The sequence below is a fragment of the Poecilia reticulata genome, chromosome 1, assembly GCF_904066995.2.
Source record: "Poecilia reticulata chromosome 1, P_reticulata-male-v2, whole genome shotgun sequence".
In the NCBI taxonomy this organism is placed as follows: domain Eukaryota; kingdom Metazoa; phylum Chordata; class Actinopteri; order Cyprinodontiformes; family Poeciliidae; genus Poecilia; species Poecilia reticulata.
In genome coordinates this window covers 14,547,057-14,561,795 of record NC_088830.1, presented here as the reverse complement: position 1 = coordinate 14,561,795, position 14,739 = coordinate 14,547,057, and the positions used below count along the sequence as shown (strand labels likewise).

Genomic DNA, 14,739 nt, shown 5'->3' with positions numbered 1-14,739 from the left:
TTAGATCAATGCTGGTAAACTTAAAATGTAACATTTTATCTATATTTATATTTACATCTGACAGAGTAATGAATAATTTTGGGCTTCACGACATCTCTTAATATAAAATAATGATTAGGCACAAGTGCAAATACTTGAACAAGCTTTGATAAGCGTCAAACTGTGATGACTTGGTGGCTTTGTGAGAACACTTTCAAAACTGCATGTCTTTTTGGATGTTCCAGGTGAACAGTGGTCAGCATCAAAAGCGATGAACCAGCGAGAGCATCATGGGTAGTCAAGACTGGCACCTGTAGTCCTGCTAATGTTGTCGCTCAAAGTGTTTGTTCGATCATTGAGATACAAAGCTGCAGATCAGTCAGGATGGAAATGCTGACCCCCTGACCACAACTATAACCAGCAACATGGGCAGTGGAAGGAGATAGCCTGGTCCGATGAATTACATCGTCTTCAACATCCAGAGGATGATTGAAGATAGATGGGATCTAAAAAAAAAAAAAAAAAAATCAGCTACTGCTGTTGACCTCAAAATCTGATCCAGTCGGGTAAATGTGAGACGTGCTGAACAAGGTGGACACAATGTTAGGCTTTATCAGTGTGTAGTACCCCCTTCAGAAACTGGCCATCCAGTGACACCATTTTTAAGTCTATGTCTAGTCAAACACAGAAAAAAGAAAGAGATTCTGAAAGCCAGGATTGGCTGGCCCGTTTGATCAACTTTTCACTGTTCCTGCAGTTGCGATGATTGGAGATGTCACATTTTCTGGCGTTTTTAATTAAAATTCTGCGTTGCGAGGTTTACACGAGGTGACAACTGGAGCGTAATGAGCCACATAATGTCTGTGTCTGATGAGCTCATGCTCGACTCAGCGTGTCTCTGGGTGTCTGGGGGCGGGGGTGTTTAAATCGCCTTCTTGCTGTGATTTAATAGTTTCGCACGTTTATTTTTTATTGTTGTGCACAACAATAACACTTCATTAACACAAGAAGTAATATCAGCTGTAACATTTTCCCAACAGCCTCTTACAAAACTCACTGTTACATCACTCCAGACACACATCAAGACGGCGATAGACAGGATGTTTTAGTTTTCAGCGCACCAACATAGCAGCCATGCAGACAGCGGTAGGGTCTGGTACACTCCGAGATTTACTTGGTCTTTGTACCGGAGCGGTGTGTCCAATTGACCTCCCTGGGCCAGGCCTTGACCTCCAAACACTAACTTCTGCCCTTGACAAGGCACAGACTACTAACAATTAACTCAAACCAGGCAATTTCAAGTTATCCTCTCAGGAAAGTTTTCATCCGTGGCGTCCCACATACTGCTAGTGCTGTGCGCAGACAGGAAGTAGTGGTCCTTTCTCAGTATGCGGCAGATGACGTTCACCAGGACCTTCCTGTACTGGTGTCGCAGAAGACAGTAAACGAATGGATCGCTGGATGCTTTGGCGTAGACCAGGCATTTGGTAGCGATGCCCCAATGTCGGGGCACGTCCACCGAGGGCAACAATTCTACAAGCCTGTAGGAAGAGGAAAGCAGGAGTAAGACACTTAAGACATGTGTATATTATATAATTTATAGTCAACACAAACTGACAGAGACCCTCTCAGGGCTCATTTTCCTGCCAGAAAAGTGGAGAATTGAGGGAACTTTTATAAAATATTAAAGATTGTAATTTTTTAATATATATTTAAGACGCTAGCCAGGGCTTAGAGAAACTGTTTTGAATTGTTAAAGAAGATTTTTGGATAATTTCAGAAAGTAAATGACCAGGGGTTAGTGAAGGATTTTTAGAATGAATGTTTTATATATAACTAGTAGAACAGAGTAAAACCTTTACTATCCCTCGGGGTGGAAAAATATATTTCTATATAACTAAGTACAATTTATTTTGTTTGTTAAATAATCTCCACCACTCTTTGGAAATTTTAAATCATTTTACCAAAGAATGCAGAGTTTTTCTATGAGTGAAAATCATGTTCTTTTACAATATCATAAAGTCTTCAGAGAGAGGCGTTGCAGATTTAAAAGTTGCTTGAACAAGACTGAGAACTAAATGGTCAAAACTTTGCAGGTTGCTGCCAGTGAAACAAAGCAATTAAGTATTTCCTCAGTCCAGGATATGCTCTGGGGTAATGCCACTTGTTTTACTTTACATATTCTTATTTTTATCCTATGTATAAGTAGATTTAATGCACCTGTTTATATATGGGTTTTTTTATGTCCTGTGATTGTCACAATCCATTTTTTGTCTTGCATAGCCCTTTGTGACTGTCTGTGAAAGTAACCAATTGAGTCATTCAAATTTAAACAAATATAACATAGTTATAATATTTACAAAGCAAAACCCATTCTTAACGGCACTGATCACAACATCCAGTCTGACCTGACACGAATAATTACATTTTCAGGGTCTATAAAGCGGCGTTAGTGTTGAGATGTTGATGCTTTCCTGGGTCCCAGCGTGACACGTCTGTTGCACCACAGTAACAGAATGGAAACACATGTCGCTAAACGCATGTTGAAGACACACGTCAGCTCCACGGTAGGCCGTTACCTCGTTATGACATACGGTGAAAAGCAGATGATGAAGGAACCGATGAAGATGCAGATCTTCTTAGCGGCTCGCCGCCTTCTCTTCCTTTGTTGGGCCAGACATCTCTCCTTTACACTGGCAGACAGACAAACAGACAGAGGACAAAAGTATTACATGACTGACATAAATAAGTGCAAAAAGTTACAAAACAGCAAATGCATATTTTGTGTCTACCCCCCCCACCACCCCCCACCCCTGCCCTCCACCATTCTCCACCTGGGGTGAATATCCACCAGCAGAAGCAGAGTTTGCACGGTGATGACATCTATCCTCTTGCAGTGCGACCTGGCCACTCTCAGAACCTTCAGGTAGGCGCAGCAGAGGACGACGAGGCAGAGCGCGAAGCTGCTGCAGTGGAACAGCGCCGTGAAGGTGACATAGGCGCTCCGATGCGACGCCGCCTCAGCGTCCAGGTGCAGCGTGCATGAGGCGTACGTGTCGCTGTACGCCCCCCAGCCCATCATCAGCTGCATCAGGGAGAAAGTGAGGGAGTGGAGCCAGGAGTAGGACACGATCACAACCGCGTCCCGGTAGCGCATCTTGCTGGAGTACCTGAGAGGAAACACCACCGCCACCCACCTGTCCACGCTGAGCGCGGCCATGCTCAGCATGGCGTTGCAGGTGATGAAAGTCTCGGTGAAACTCACGGCGCGACACAGGGGGTCCCTGAGGGGCTTCGCGCTGCTGGCCACGCCGAGAAAAGTGGCCGGCATGTTGATGAGAGCGAGGATGACGTTGGAGATGGAGAGATTTAGGGTGAAGATCCCCGGCACGTGGGATCGTAACTCCGCGCTCTGGGTGAAGCATAGCAGCACCGAGAAGTTCGTCAAGAGCGCGACAACTGCGGAAACCACGACGGAGCCCTTCAGGAGGAACTGCGGGATGCTCATTTCCTGCAGTTCCGTGTTAGCTGCCTCGGTGGGGGGGATGCTGTGGAGGGTCCTCCACGCGCTCAGCTCCTGCCCACCTCCAGCTGTCACAGACCAGCCCTGCCACATGCCGAACGCCCTCACGCGCGCGGACCGCTGTCCAGTGCTGAAATGTCCAAACAAGGATTTCCTGTCGGTTAAAAACGCATCACAGACAAAGTGCGCTAGCTGCGCTTTTTCCACACAGCTGCTGACAAAAGTCTCCTTAATCCGAACAGTGACGACTTCTGTTTCACCCGGAGTGAGAAGCTACACGCAGATGAGATTACAAACTGAGCTTTCTGTGCTTATTCCCGCTCATGCGCACTGGTCGGCCGGCGCCTCCTTCCTCTCCAGAAATACCGTGCGCGAGACACGTGTAGCCGGTGGTTGGCTCATGTGAATTTGAACAATATTCACACAGAAGCTAAAGTTAAGAAGATAGACGCGGATGTCACGGGGCAGACATCCCCCGTGACATCTCTCCACCTCACCAACACATAAATCAGTCCATCTTCTTGCGTGGAAGTTCTGCCCAAGAAGACGGACTGATGTGTGGAAGCAAAGGTGGCAAGAGGTTTATTCACAAAATAAATGTATGTATGTATGTATGTATGTATGTATGTATGTATGTATGTATGTATGTATGTATGTATGTATGTATGTATGTATGTATGTATGTATGTATGTATGTATGTATGTATGTATGTATGTATGTATGTATGTATGTATGTATGTATGTATGTATGTATGTATGTATGTATGTATGTATGTATGTATGTATGTATGTATGTATGTATGTATGTATGTATGTATGTATGTATGTATGTATGTATGTATGTATGTATGTATGTATGTATGTATGTATGTATGTATGTATGTTAGATACAAACATTTCTATTACAAACAATACCCTACTACATAACACTTTGCCTATCAGCCTATCAGTGGTCATAATGTTCTGCCTGATTCAAAGTTTACAGACAACATGCTTATGAAACTTAGCACAATTAAACAACAGGTACACTTTAGAGGAAATGTGAAAACTGTTTCACCAACGACAGAGTATTGTTTTAATACAATGTAACAGTATTCCAGTATTACTGCAGACAAACTAACATTTCTCCTTCCTGAGAACAGCGAGGATCAACGACAGAACATTCACATTCACTGCACTTTACAGAAATCTACAAAAAATAACAATAGAGCAATTAAACAGAGAAAGCATTGTATTTTAAAGAGAACAGAAAAATGACAACGAAAAAATAAGATTTACAATTTTAAGACTTTGTGGACTCGCCATGTATGTGACATCAGAACTGATGATGATTGGGACCGGATGCCTGGGGTGGGAAAACATTTCTGGGTGTCTTCTTTGCCTGTTTATGTTAGAAGTAGAAAAAAACAGTCAGTAATGTCATAGAATCAGTTGATGTTGGCATTAACTATGAAGCTGTTTTAAGTGTGGACTTAAGGAGACAAACTACCTGAAAACCTTTCCATTCATGATCTGAACACACGGATCCTTGCAGGGTGGTGAGGGGGGCTGGTGGTGAAAGAGAAATGTTAGATTAACAAGGAGAATAAATTCTGTCCAGTTATATTTAAATCAAATCATGTTTATTAAGCACTTGGTGTTGAGCATGTATTTTAAACTATACACAAAATATATTTTCAAACATATTTAAAAAACATTTTAAATGTACACTTGAGCAAGCGTATATTTGCACTTGGGCAAATATATATTTTGTTCACTTAAAGTATACTTCTATTTAATACATTTCTTTAAAATTCTAATATCAAAATTGGTACAAGCATATTTTTAGTATACTTTGTGGGTAGTACACTTAATACTTAGTATACTTAAAATATATTTACACAAATGTAAGTATATTTGAAATATAATAAAGTAATTTTTTTTTCACTAGGGCCCATCAGAAGAAATGTTGTTCTGAGGTTATGCTGTGGATTGAGTTTAGGTTCAGTTTAGAGCAAGGATTAGCATTAGACAGTAGAAAAGAATAAAAAATTAATGGGAGTCAATGCAAACTCCTTGTAAAGATAGACAGACATACAATATATGTGTGTGTATATATGTGTGTATGAGAGGAAGGAGGGGGAGTGCAGTGATAACTTGCTGTGCTGCATTTAATCTTTCCAGCCCCCCCTCATGTTTTCAGTTATTTCTGTCTCCAGTCGTTTAATCTTCACCAGTTTCCAGAAGACTGCGTTCAGCATGTGTCTCCATAATTTAATACCTCTTTTTTCCTTTTGTCATCCTGCTCTGCCCAGCAGGGCTGCTGCCACTGAGCATGTTTATGAAGGAAACCCAACCTGTTGTTTCAGAGACACAAAAGGGAGTGAAATGGGGGGGGAAAGGAGGGATGACTCCCCCTTTTTTCATGGTGAATCCCGCTGAGTGATCACGTGTTGCTGCTCTGGATTCTCCAGGCTGCAAACTAAGTGACCGATGGCACGGATGATGGAGAACTCCTGCTTCTAGACAGAAAGTCCACGGCGTTCCCCTCTGAGCCACCATACCTCAGGCTGTATGAATACTGAACGCTATGAGTGTGAGTGCTATTACATAACTCAGTCCCCACAGTTGGCAGCAGCTAAATCATGTTTTTTTTTGTTTTGTTTTGTTTTTTACTTTCTCTTTGAACTGTACCACAGTTTCAGTCCATGGGGGATAAATCAGCAGTTTTCTCATCTGATGAAAGTTTCCTGGTGATAAATTCAGACTTTGTCCCCTCTGTGGCTACTTGTGACACGAGGAGGAAAGCTGACCCTGTTCTGTCTGCATTAGGATCAGAGTTTTTTTTGTTTTTTTTCTCAAATAGCTCAGACAAGGAGATGTGGTGTTAATATGATGCCTTTGCATTAAAAACATATTCTACTTATATATATATTTTTTTTTCCAGCATTCAAATCACACCCTTTTTGGGGTCACTGCTGTCCTAGGAGCCTAAAGAGAGCTTGGTGTTGATGTTGTTTACTTGCTCTAGGTTTTGCTTTGACTCACAGACCGGTAGAAAACATGTGGTTCCCTTCTTCTCAATTACTGAAGATTACAGTTCGAGTGTTTTTTTGGCTGAGCTTTTTTTTTGTCGTTTGTTTAATTTCAAATGTGTCTTCCAGATGTTCCTATTATTCCTGTCACAGACACTAGATAGTACTCTGTCTAGCTCTTTGATCATTTGGCTAGAAAATGCTAAACTGACATTTTCCTTTTTTATTACTTAAATACAATTAATTAGGCTGGTTTATGTCCTGCCAGCTCCTAAACGCCCTCCTGTGTCATCACCACCGACTTCAGAGACTCACAGCGGCAAAATCTGTCAGGATGATCAAGTGTTGCTCATATAACGCATAAAATGAGGAACCTTCATTAATTAATAAAATCAGAGTTAGAATTTATTCGTCCAACACTGCAGATGATTCACTGGTGCACTTCACAAAATGAATGGCGTCGTGAGGAAAGGGCATTATGTGGAAATGCTGAAGAGCACAAATGCATTGTAAAAATGAACTTGGCATTAGTTAAACAGAGGCTGACGGACAACAAAGTCAATGTTTTGGAGTGACCGTCACAAAGTCCCGATTTCAGTCCCAATGGAAAATTTGTGCTCAGATCTGAAATGCAAAACTAGCAAACAAACCATGACTCTGCTACACCAGGAAGAATTTCAGCAAACGTTACAGATAAACTGTAAGAAGCTTGTGGAAAATGATTTACCAAAGTCATTTGGTTTAAAGGCAAGTCTAAGAAACATAACGTAAACCTCTACATTAGCAGAAAATGAGTTCGCCCCTCTTCATTGAAGCAGCTAGCGAAAAGAAATGATTAGTGTTTTGTCACAATTGATCGGTTTGGTCTGATTTGATGTCGGAAAAAGACAGAAAGATATGGCTGTGTGTATTTTTATGCAGCACACGCTACCAACTGGTTTCAGATGCATCTGTGCAAGACCTAATAGAGTATCATTCCTTGAAGGTGTGCACGTGTCCTCGGTCCGCAGAAATCTGGACCTCTAGTTTGGTCACAGCGGCCGTCATCCTCATTAAAAGACTGAGTCAGCTTTATAGCTGCAACACAAGCCAATTAGCCTGTTCCTTCAAGCACTAAGGCTGAGAAACACACATAACAAGTTCAACACACCCACATGAAATTCATCAGCACATGCACTGGCTGTCATACTGCCAATGTGAGCGCACACTCCACCCACGCAGAGGTCACAAGATGTGAAAAATGTAGCTGTATTATTCAAGATCCACAGATGCAACGGTTGTGTAAGAAAAAAGGAGGACATGAGGGGAAATGTGGCAGGCTGGGACAGAAAAAGACAAAAAGGGAGGGAGTGAGCTGGCTGCCTGCCAGAAGAAACAAATGTTTTCTGTCACACAGACTGTGGCTGTATTTGGACATTTATTAGATTGAAAAACGATTGTTTTACTATCTCTCAGCATGTAGAAAACTCCCAATTCAAATCCAAAAGTAATTCTCCTAAATTAAGAGTTTTGTCGGATCGTGTCAAGATTTGGCCAGCAGGAGTCTTTGAACCCCCTTTGAATGTGAGACACTCCAAATGACCTCAGCTTTTTGTGTCATTGTCTGACTCATTGTCTTTTTCTTTTTTTCTTTCTTTCTTTTTAAATAAACCTGCTTAGCATCTCCTTTGTCTCCAACCTCCAGATCCGCAAACATTAAAATGAGCATCTCAGCGTGGCCACCTCCACTCTAGCCCTGCAATTCTAACCAAATGTAGCAGGTTTTTCAAAAAGCCTCTGTGAACATCCGTTTTCAAGTCTTACCACAGATTCTTGTTGGGGTTAAGGCCTTGACTATACTTTGATTTAAACCCCTCCATTGTAACTCTGGGTCTATGTTTTCGTCAGACCTTAAGACTTTCACTTTTCAAAACGTATGCTTTGCTCCATGTTCCAATGTGACTACGGTCTGCGTTGGGCGATGTACAACGTTAGCTTTTCAGGGATCAACGTCGAGGTCAAAAGAAGCTCAACTTTGGTCTCGTCTCACCAGAGCGCCTCATTCTACAGCGATGGTCTCAAACTTGGTCTTCAAGCTCGGGTGTTCTTCAGCTTTTATGTTCCTCATGTTGTACAATTGGATTTTATTCATCTGTGAGAACATTTTCATACTGCTTATGTTTTCCTTGGAAAATTTGATTCACGTCCGTTATGATTCCCATCTGACTTTCTTTCCTGTTCCACTTTTTTCTGCTAAAGTTTGACTTAGGAAATAAAGCACAAGCTTTAAACGTTAAACCACTTGGTTAGTTTGAGTGAAACCCCCAGTCAGAGTAAACATTTCAGAATATTGAACCTCCAGGGCAGAAACATGTAGCAACGTCCATGACGTCCAGACAGAGAGGCTTCTTACAATCCCCAAATGCCAAATTATTTATCTAAACGCTGACTAATAGGAAACAATAAAAGCAACAATTGAATTTTACAATAGCAGTAACAGCTAACAGATGTTTTTTCTTTTTCTTCGTACGGTATTCTATTCCACAAGACTTGATGAGTGTAAACCAAATACTCCAGCTTTGGTGAAGCCAGAGTTGTTTAACGAATCCTGACAGATAAATATATCTTTTTGCATTTGCAGTGAGGATGACGTGAGCACGTCAAAACAAGAAAACCGGAAGCTGAGGAAACACAGAAACAAAATGAGTTTGTTTAAAACAGGAACCACGCTCTGACGATTCACTACAAAAAATAGCAGACAGGATTGCTGCTATCCTATTTTAGTTGGATGCCTGCACAAGTCATTAGAAACAGTTACGGCTCAACCAGAAGCCGGGATGCTGACAGGTAAACCAGCCATGTGTTAGTCTAAGAATCCATTGTTCTGATTAATACAGAGTCCTCTCGGTAGCTTCATCTGAAAACGGCTCATTGTTCTGCGTAGTCCCACAGTAAAACTTTCAGTCCGAGCCTCCAGCTCTGCTTTTCAGTCCAACATTTTTCAGGTCCGGAACAGGAGGCAGCACTTTACGTCTTCTGGCTCCCGTTCTCTGGCCGGGTAACAGACCTTAATTCCCTCCGCGTCTTCAAATCCAAGACAAAAACCAAACTGCTTAAGAGGGCTTATAGTTAATTACCTTCAATCTTTTTACACAGCCATCTATCGTACTGACTGACCGTACTTGACCTTTAGCATAATACGTGTATTTTTTCCCAGTTTTGCTGATGGTAAAAGGACAGAATGACACTTTTTGTAGTCATACTGATCAGTTATGGAGCTTCACACTGGAGACACATTTATTCTGGCACTCACAAACACACATTTATGTTGATGCGCGCAGATTGGTAGGTTTTTGGGGTGAAGTGCCTTGCCTATGGGTACATTGACCTTGATATTACTTTAGATTCATAATATATTTATAATATTTTTTTCAAATATGTCATCTCTGTAGTCATGTCTGAAGAACAGGCCTCCATGTGGAGGGTAGATTCAGGGGAAAGTAGTTAAGAGTAAAGCTGTATTTAGATGCAGCCATGCTAAATAAAAAAAAACTACGAATGTTGCAAATGTTTCTTTTACGAGCAGATATTAAAACACGGTAATATCTGTGTTTTAAACGTGCTGTATGAATAAAAGCGAGTTGAGCTGAATGAAATTAATGAAAAATCGAACTAACTTGAAGACACAGAGAGTGGCATGCAGAGGGAAGTCTTGCAGCAGTGTCTTATTTCTCTGAAAGACAGAGAAGTTCCAGACCCAATCTCAGTAAAAACAAATCCGTGCTTTCAGTGGAATTCATGGAATTTCAGACCTCGTTAAGTCTCAAAGAGGAAAAAAAAAAAAGAAGAAAAAAAAAAACTACATAGCCCGGGGAAAGCATATATTATTGCAAGATTCCCTGAAGTAGCTGTCACTGACAGCAGTTTGGTGTTGCAAGTTCAGCTTTGCCCCTTAATGTGAGATAGGATCAAATTTGAAAATGAAGACAGAAGGTAGAGATTTGAGCAAAAGCAGTGATTATGAGGCCAAATGGCTGCACCAAGCTTTGTCCAGTAGTCAAGGCTGTGAGAGATGTGACGATGGTATTGTGCAGCAGGATAGTTGTGGGCTGAGGTGGTGTGTAGATAGCAATTTTAAAAACTTTGGCAGGTTTGTGTTTCCTCTCCTCCTTTCACCATGTGCTGCACGCAGTAGCTCTGATCAGCAAAACAGTGAGTCATTTGGGGAGAGTATTATTCCAGACAGATGGAAGTAGTTAAGGCCTGTGCTACTGTAACGCCTTCACTGAATAGATTTAATTTTTTTTTCGACAGTCCAAGCTGTCTGAAGTGCTGCAGCAGTAGCATATGTCCGATGAGTAGTCTGCGCCTTTAACGGTGCAGCAGCCTGAGTGACTTACTGCCAGTTCACTGCCTGATTAACTCTTGAAATATTTTCCTCAGTCAGCAAACTTCCTTTACTCTCTTTAACCAACTGTGGCATTTCACCAGTTAAATAAGTGAGCCACCAAACATATGAATCCGTTTTGGATTATCGGTGGAGATGCTCTGTGGTGCATTGGAAAAGCTGTTCTGATCCTTGAACATCGATTCAGTTTCCTGGGTCACCAGTCAGCTCGTACAGCTAGCGTCACCTTGCTAGGTCAAAGGTCGTGACCGGTGATGGAGTTGCACAAACTTTGTTCAGCTCTGCTTATTTTATCAAAGAGAAATCAGGAAATGTGCCACTTGGAATCTGGATGGCAGTTTTAAAATGATTGGAATCATAAACATTCTCGGGGATGTTAGTTTCGCTGACACGATTTAGCTTAGAAAGCTATTTGGCACCATGTAAGTAAGAAATATGCGCAGGAGGAGCCGACTTCAGATGTCAGCTGACCACATATTGAAATTTGGACGCTACCTTCAAGACTTAAGTGCTGTCTGGCATAACCTCTGGAGTTGGTTTTATGTTTTCTCTTTCATGAATTGCAATTTAGAGGAGAATGGAAAAAAAGAAAATAAAAAAGAAAGGTCATTTAAAGGTATAATCTGACTAAACATCCATGGGATTGTGTGCATGGCTTAATTTAGAAAATCATAATAAAAATTCATTTGACAACATATTATTGATCACTTTTTATGGTCACTTTTAGGGCTTCATTGTATTAAGAAAACTTGCAGTGGCGATAATATTGGTAAACTGTGCGATGATGTCAGTTGTGACATGTGTCTAAATTATATTCTTTCCTCTCTGATCTGTGCTGCTTCATGAGGCTCTGTGAAGCAAACCGCAACCGCTACAGATGGAAATTTGCTTCAGCTAAATCTGGTGTGAAACATTTTTTATTAATGTTTTTTGCACGTCGTCCCTGTTAATTAAACTAATACTGAACTAGTAAACTTTAGAAATGTTCACTCTCTCGTCACCCCTCCTCCATAAACCCAGATTTATGGTGTACGTGACTAAGAGTTGTCCAGTAGTGGGAAGTAACGAAGTACATGTACTTTGTTACTGTACTTAAGTACAATTTTTGTGTATCTGTACTTTACTTAAGTAGATTTAATAATGGGTACTTTATACTTTTACTCCACTTCATTTTACAGTAAGTATCTGTACTTTTTACTTCACTACATTTCTACAAAAGTGTCGCGTTACTCGTTACATCCAAGTCGCATTGAGCTTTTTTTTCCCGTTAAAATGTGAAGTTCAGTGTCTTAAGGTGGCGCCGTAAAATCCAAGTAATAACGTGACTTACGTGTCTGTTGTCACCCATCGCCTCCAACTTTACTCGCACGTGAAGCTCCCGACATGTGCAGTGGTTTCCTTTGAGCGGGAGAAGATGTCTGTCTAATCGTCAGTTATATAATAGCGCTGCATAAACCATAAGATATATGGCGACATGTAAAATCAGCAGCGCTTCGCTTTCATAGACGGTGGGGACTTCGTCCAACTTTTAGCGTCACTTGCATAGGCGTAAGAAGCGGGGGGACATGTCCGCCCCCCCTCCCAATATTGAAGAGAGTCACATTCGTCCCCCCCAATAATTTCACCTCAGTTGCGAAGAATTTTAAAATCTTCCACTCGCATGCTTTTACAGCGCATTAGCAGAGCGCTTAAATAAGCTAAATTATTTTATTAAGAGAGGAGCAGATCAGGCACAGGAGAGCCAGGTGGAGTTTTAGAGTGTGAAGATATAAAAATTATATTAATTAATTATATTAATTATATAAAAATTATATTAATTACATGAGACAATAAGAAAAGGGCTTGAGGAGAGGTTTAAAAATAAATTAGTGAAAATTTTTGCTACAAAGTAAATAGAGTTGAGATGTATAATAATGTATACATCTGAAAATGAAGTTGTTGCATTCTATATGATAAAAACATACTTTTTATATTTAGTTCACATTCTGATCCTGTAAATTACTGTAGTGTCTGTTGTAAGTCCATGCAGGAACATCAGGCTTCAGAGAGTCAGAGGGAGGCAGAGACAGAAACACATATCTGTAGATATTTTTAATTAAATGTTTGCGGCTAAAATGACAGGAGAATAAAAACATTTAGGCTTTTTGCCTCAGTGTTTTTTATGGCTCATGTTTGCTAAGTTACTGAATGCAGGGCTGGAAAGTGAGACTGAGTTAACAGTGAGGAGCTACGGTGTCAGACGTGAAAAGCATCATTTTTATTTATTTTGTAGATCAAACTGTTGCACTGATGTAGAGAGTTGTTCAAGAAGAACAAAACTTGTTTTTTAGATTTTATTTTTGTTGGTCAAACTGCTGTATTGAGTTTAAAACTGCCGAGTCCTATTTTATTATTTGTTTTTTACTTTGGTTTTAGAAAGAAGTAGAACCAGTTCAACTGCAAGTCAATTTATATCAGTGCATTTTGACCAATAATCAAATGTTTTTTGACCAATAAGATATATCAGAATCTGGTAGCCTGTCTGTGCTACCAGAGTATGTAGCTTGCTAGTTGTGAGGCAAATGCTAAAGTGAGTGTTCATCCTGGAATCCTGATTATTGGATTGTAAATAGTAACGCGTTAGAATACTTGTTACTGAAACAAGGGTCAGATTAGAGTAACGCATTACTGATGTGATGATGGCATAATTGTTTGACATTTCTGCTCAAAATATTAACTGATCTGTCAGGTTTCCGATATGCGTCGCCCCCAATGACAGACTCGTTCCTACGCCCTTGCCTAGAATACTGTAAAAGGCAATACCTATTCTTACTTAAATTAGGTTTGTATGCTTTACTCAAGTCTCACTAAATTGTTTATTCAACTCAAGTAATGTGAGCAATGTACATGTTTGGCCTGAGAAAAGTACAAGACTACATTATTTTGAGTAAACTGGATTTGACTATTTTTGTCACTGGAGTGAATGCTTCAGCTCAGCGGTGCGCAGTAAAGTGCGGGAAGCTTCCATTGGAAGAAGCAGAGCTTCTTTAAAGGTGAGTTATTCGTCTTCAGTATATTTTCATGTGTCATGTATGCCTTTACTACTCGCATATATGGTTACAGGTTAATTTTCTTTGAAAAGATGACGCATAAAAGTCTTTGCAGGCTAATATGCTAATGTTAGCATTGGCTCATGGGTCCAACATTAACTAAAACTGCCACGCTTTTTACTTGAGAGCCTTTAATGTTTTGTCCATTGTTGTGGAAAAAAACTTACCAAGCACTGTTCAGGTAAAATCACTCAATCAGGTTTATTTATGAATTATGCACAATACAGAGAGCTTGTAGGACAATCAATCATGAAGCAATTCTGGATGGAAAGCTCTGCCAGGCAGAGACAACACATGAGTCTTTTACACACATTAAAGTTAATTTTAAATTTACTTCTCTTATGTCTAGAAGAATGAATTTCTAAACTCTTAAACATCCTCAGGAGTCAAACAACTAAGAATGATCATAATTAAGCTACCCAATTTCATTTGTTTTCTAGAAAACCCAACAAAACAAAAAAAATTACATTAGTGCAGTGAAGGTATAGATAAGTGTCCGTTCAAAACCCAACAAGAAAGCGCAGATTTTCCATCTGGAAAGTAGGTAAAGCGTAGAAGCAGGAACACTGATCGCCTGCTCAGGAGGGTTTGTTACCTCCTGTCATAAAAGTATAAATCTTCACTCTCTGCTTCGGCCACTTGACAGTGGACCAGCAATAGTTCTTTGAGTGGAGAGCCTTTCAGAAACATCTAAACTAGCTGTTGCTCTGGACATTGTCCTCTTTGGTGTCAAAAGTTGAAGTACT

General features: G+C 40.5%; 2 protein-coding genes across 4 annotated transcripts in view; one reads left to right on the top strand and one right to left on the bottom strand.

Annotated features, from left to right (window-relative positions):
• LOC103464269 (cysteine-rich protein 1) overlaps positions 1 to 14,739 on the top strand; it is a 227,440-nt gene that overhangs the window by 197,791 nt on the left and 14,910 nt on the right. The window lies entirely within an intron of this gene.
• On the bottom strand, positions 924 to 4,027 carry gpr78a (G protein-coupled receptor 78a). The gene is made up of 3 exons (XM_008408290.3): positions 2,814 to 4,027; positions 2,559 to 2,672; positions 924 to 1,520 (listed from the first exon to the last, which is right to left on the bottom strand). The coding sequence occupies exons 1-3, from the start codon at positions 3,593 to 3,595 to the stop codon at positions 1,277 to 1,279; spliced, it is 1,140 nt and encodes a 379-aa protein (XP_008406512.1). The 5' UTR covers positions 3,596 to 4,027; the 3' UTR covers positions 924 to 1,276.

Coding starts and splice junctions, on each gene's coding strand:
- gpr78a (XM_008408290.3), bottom strand. CDS start 3,595: ATGTGGCAGGGCTGGTCTGTGACAGCTGGAGGTGGGCAGGAGCTGAGC. Junction 2,673..2,813: donor CTGGTGGATATTCACCCCAG/GTGGAGAATGGT, acceptor TCTGTCTGCCAG/TGTAAAGGAGAGATGTCTGG. Junction 1,521..2,558: donor TCACCGTATGTCATAACGAG/GTAACGGCCTAC, acceptor CTCTTCCTACAG/GCTTGTAGAATTGTTGCCCT.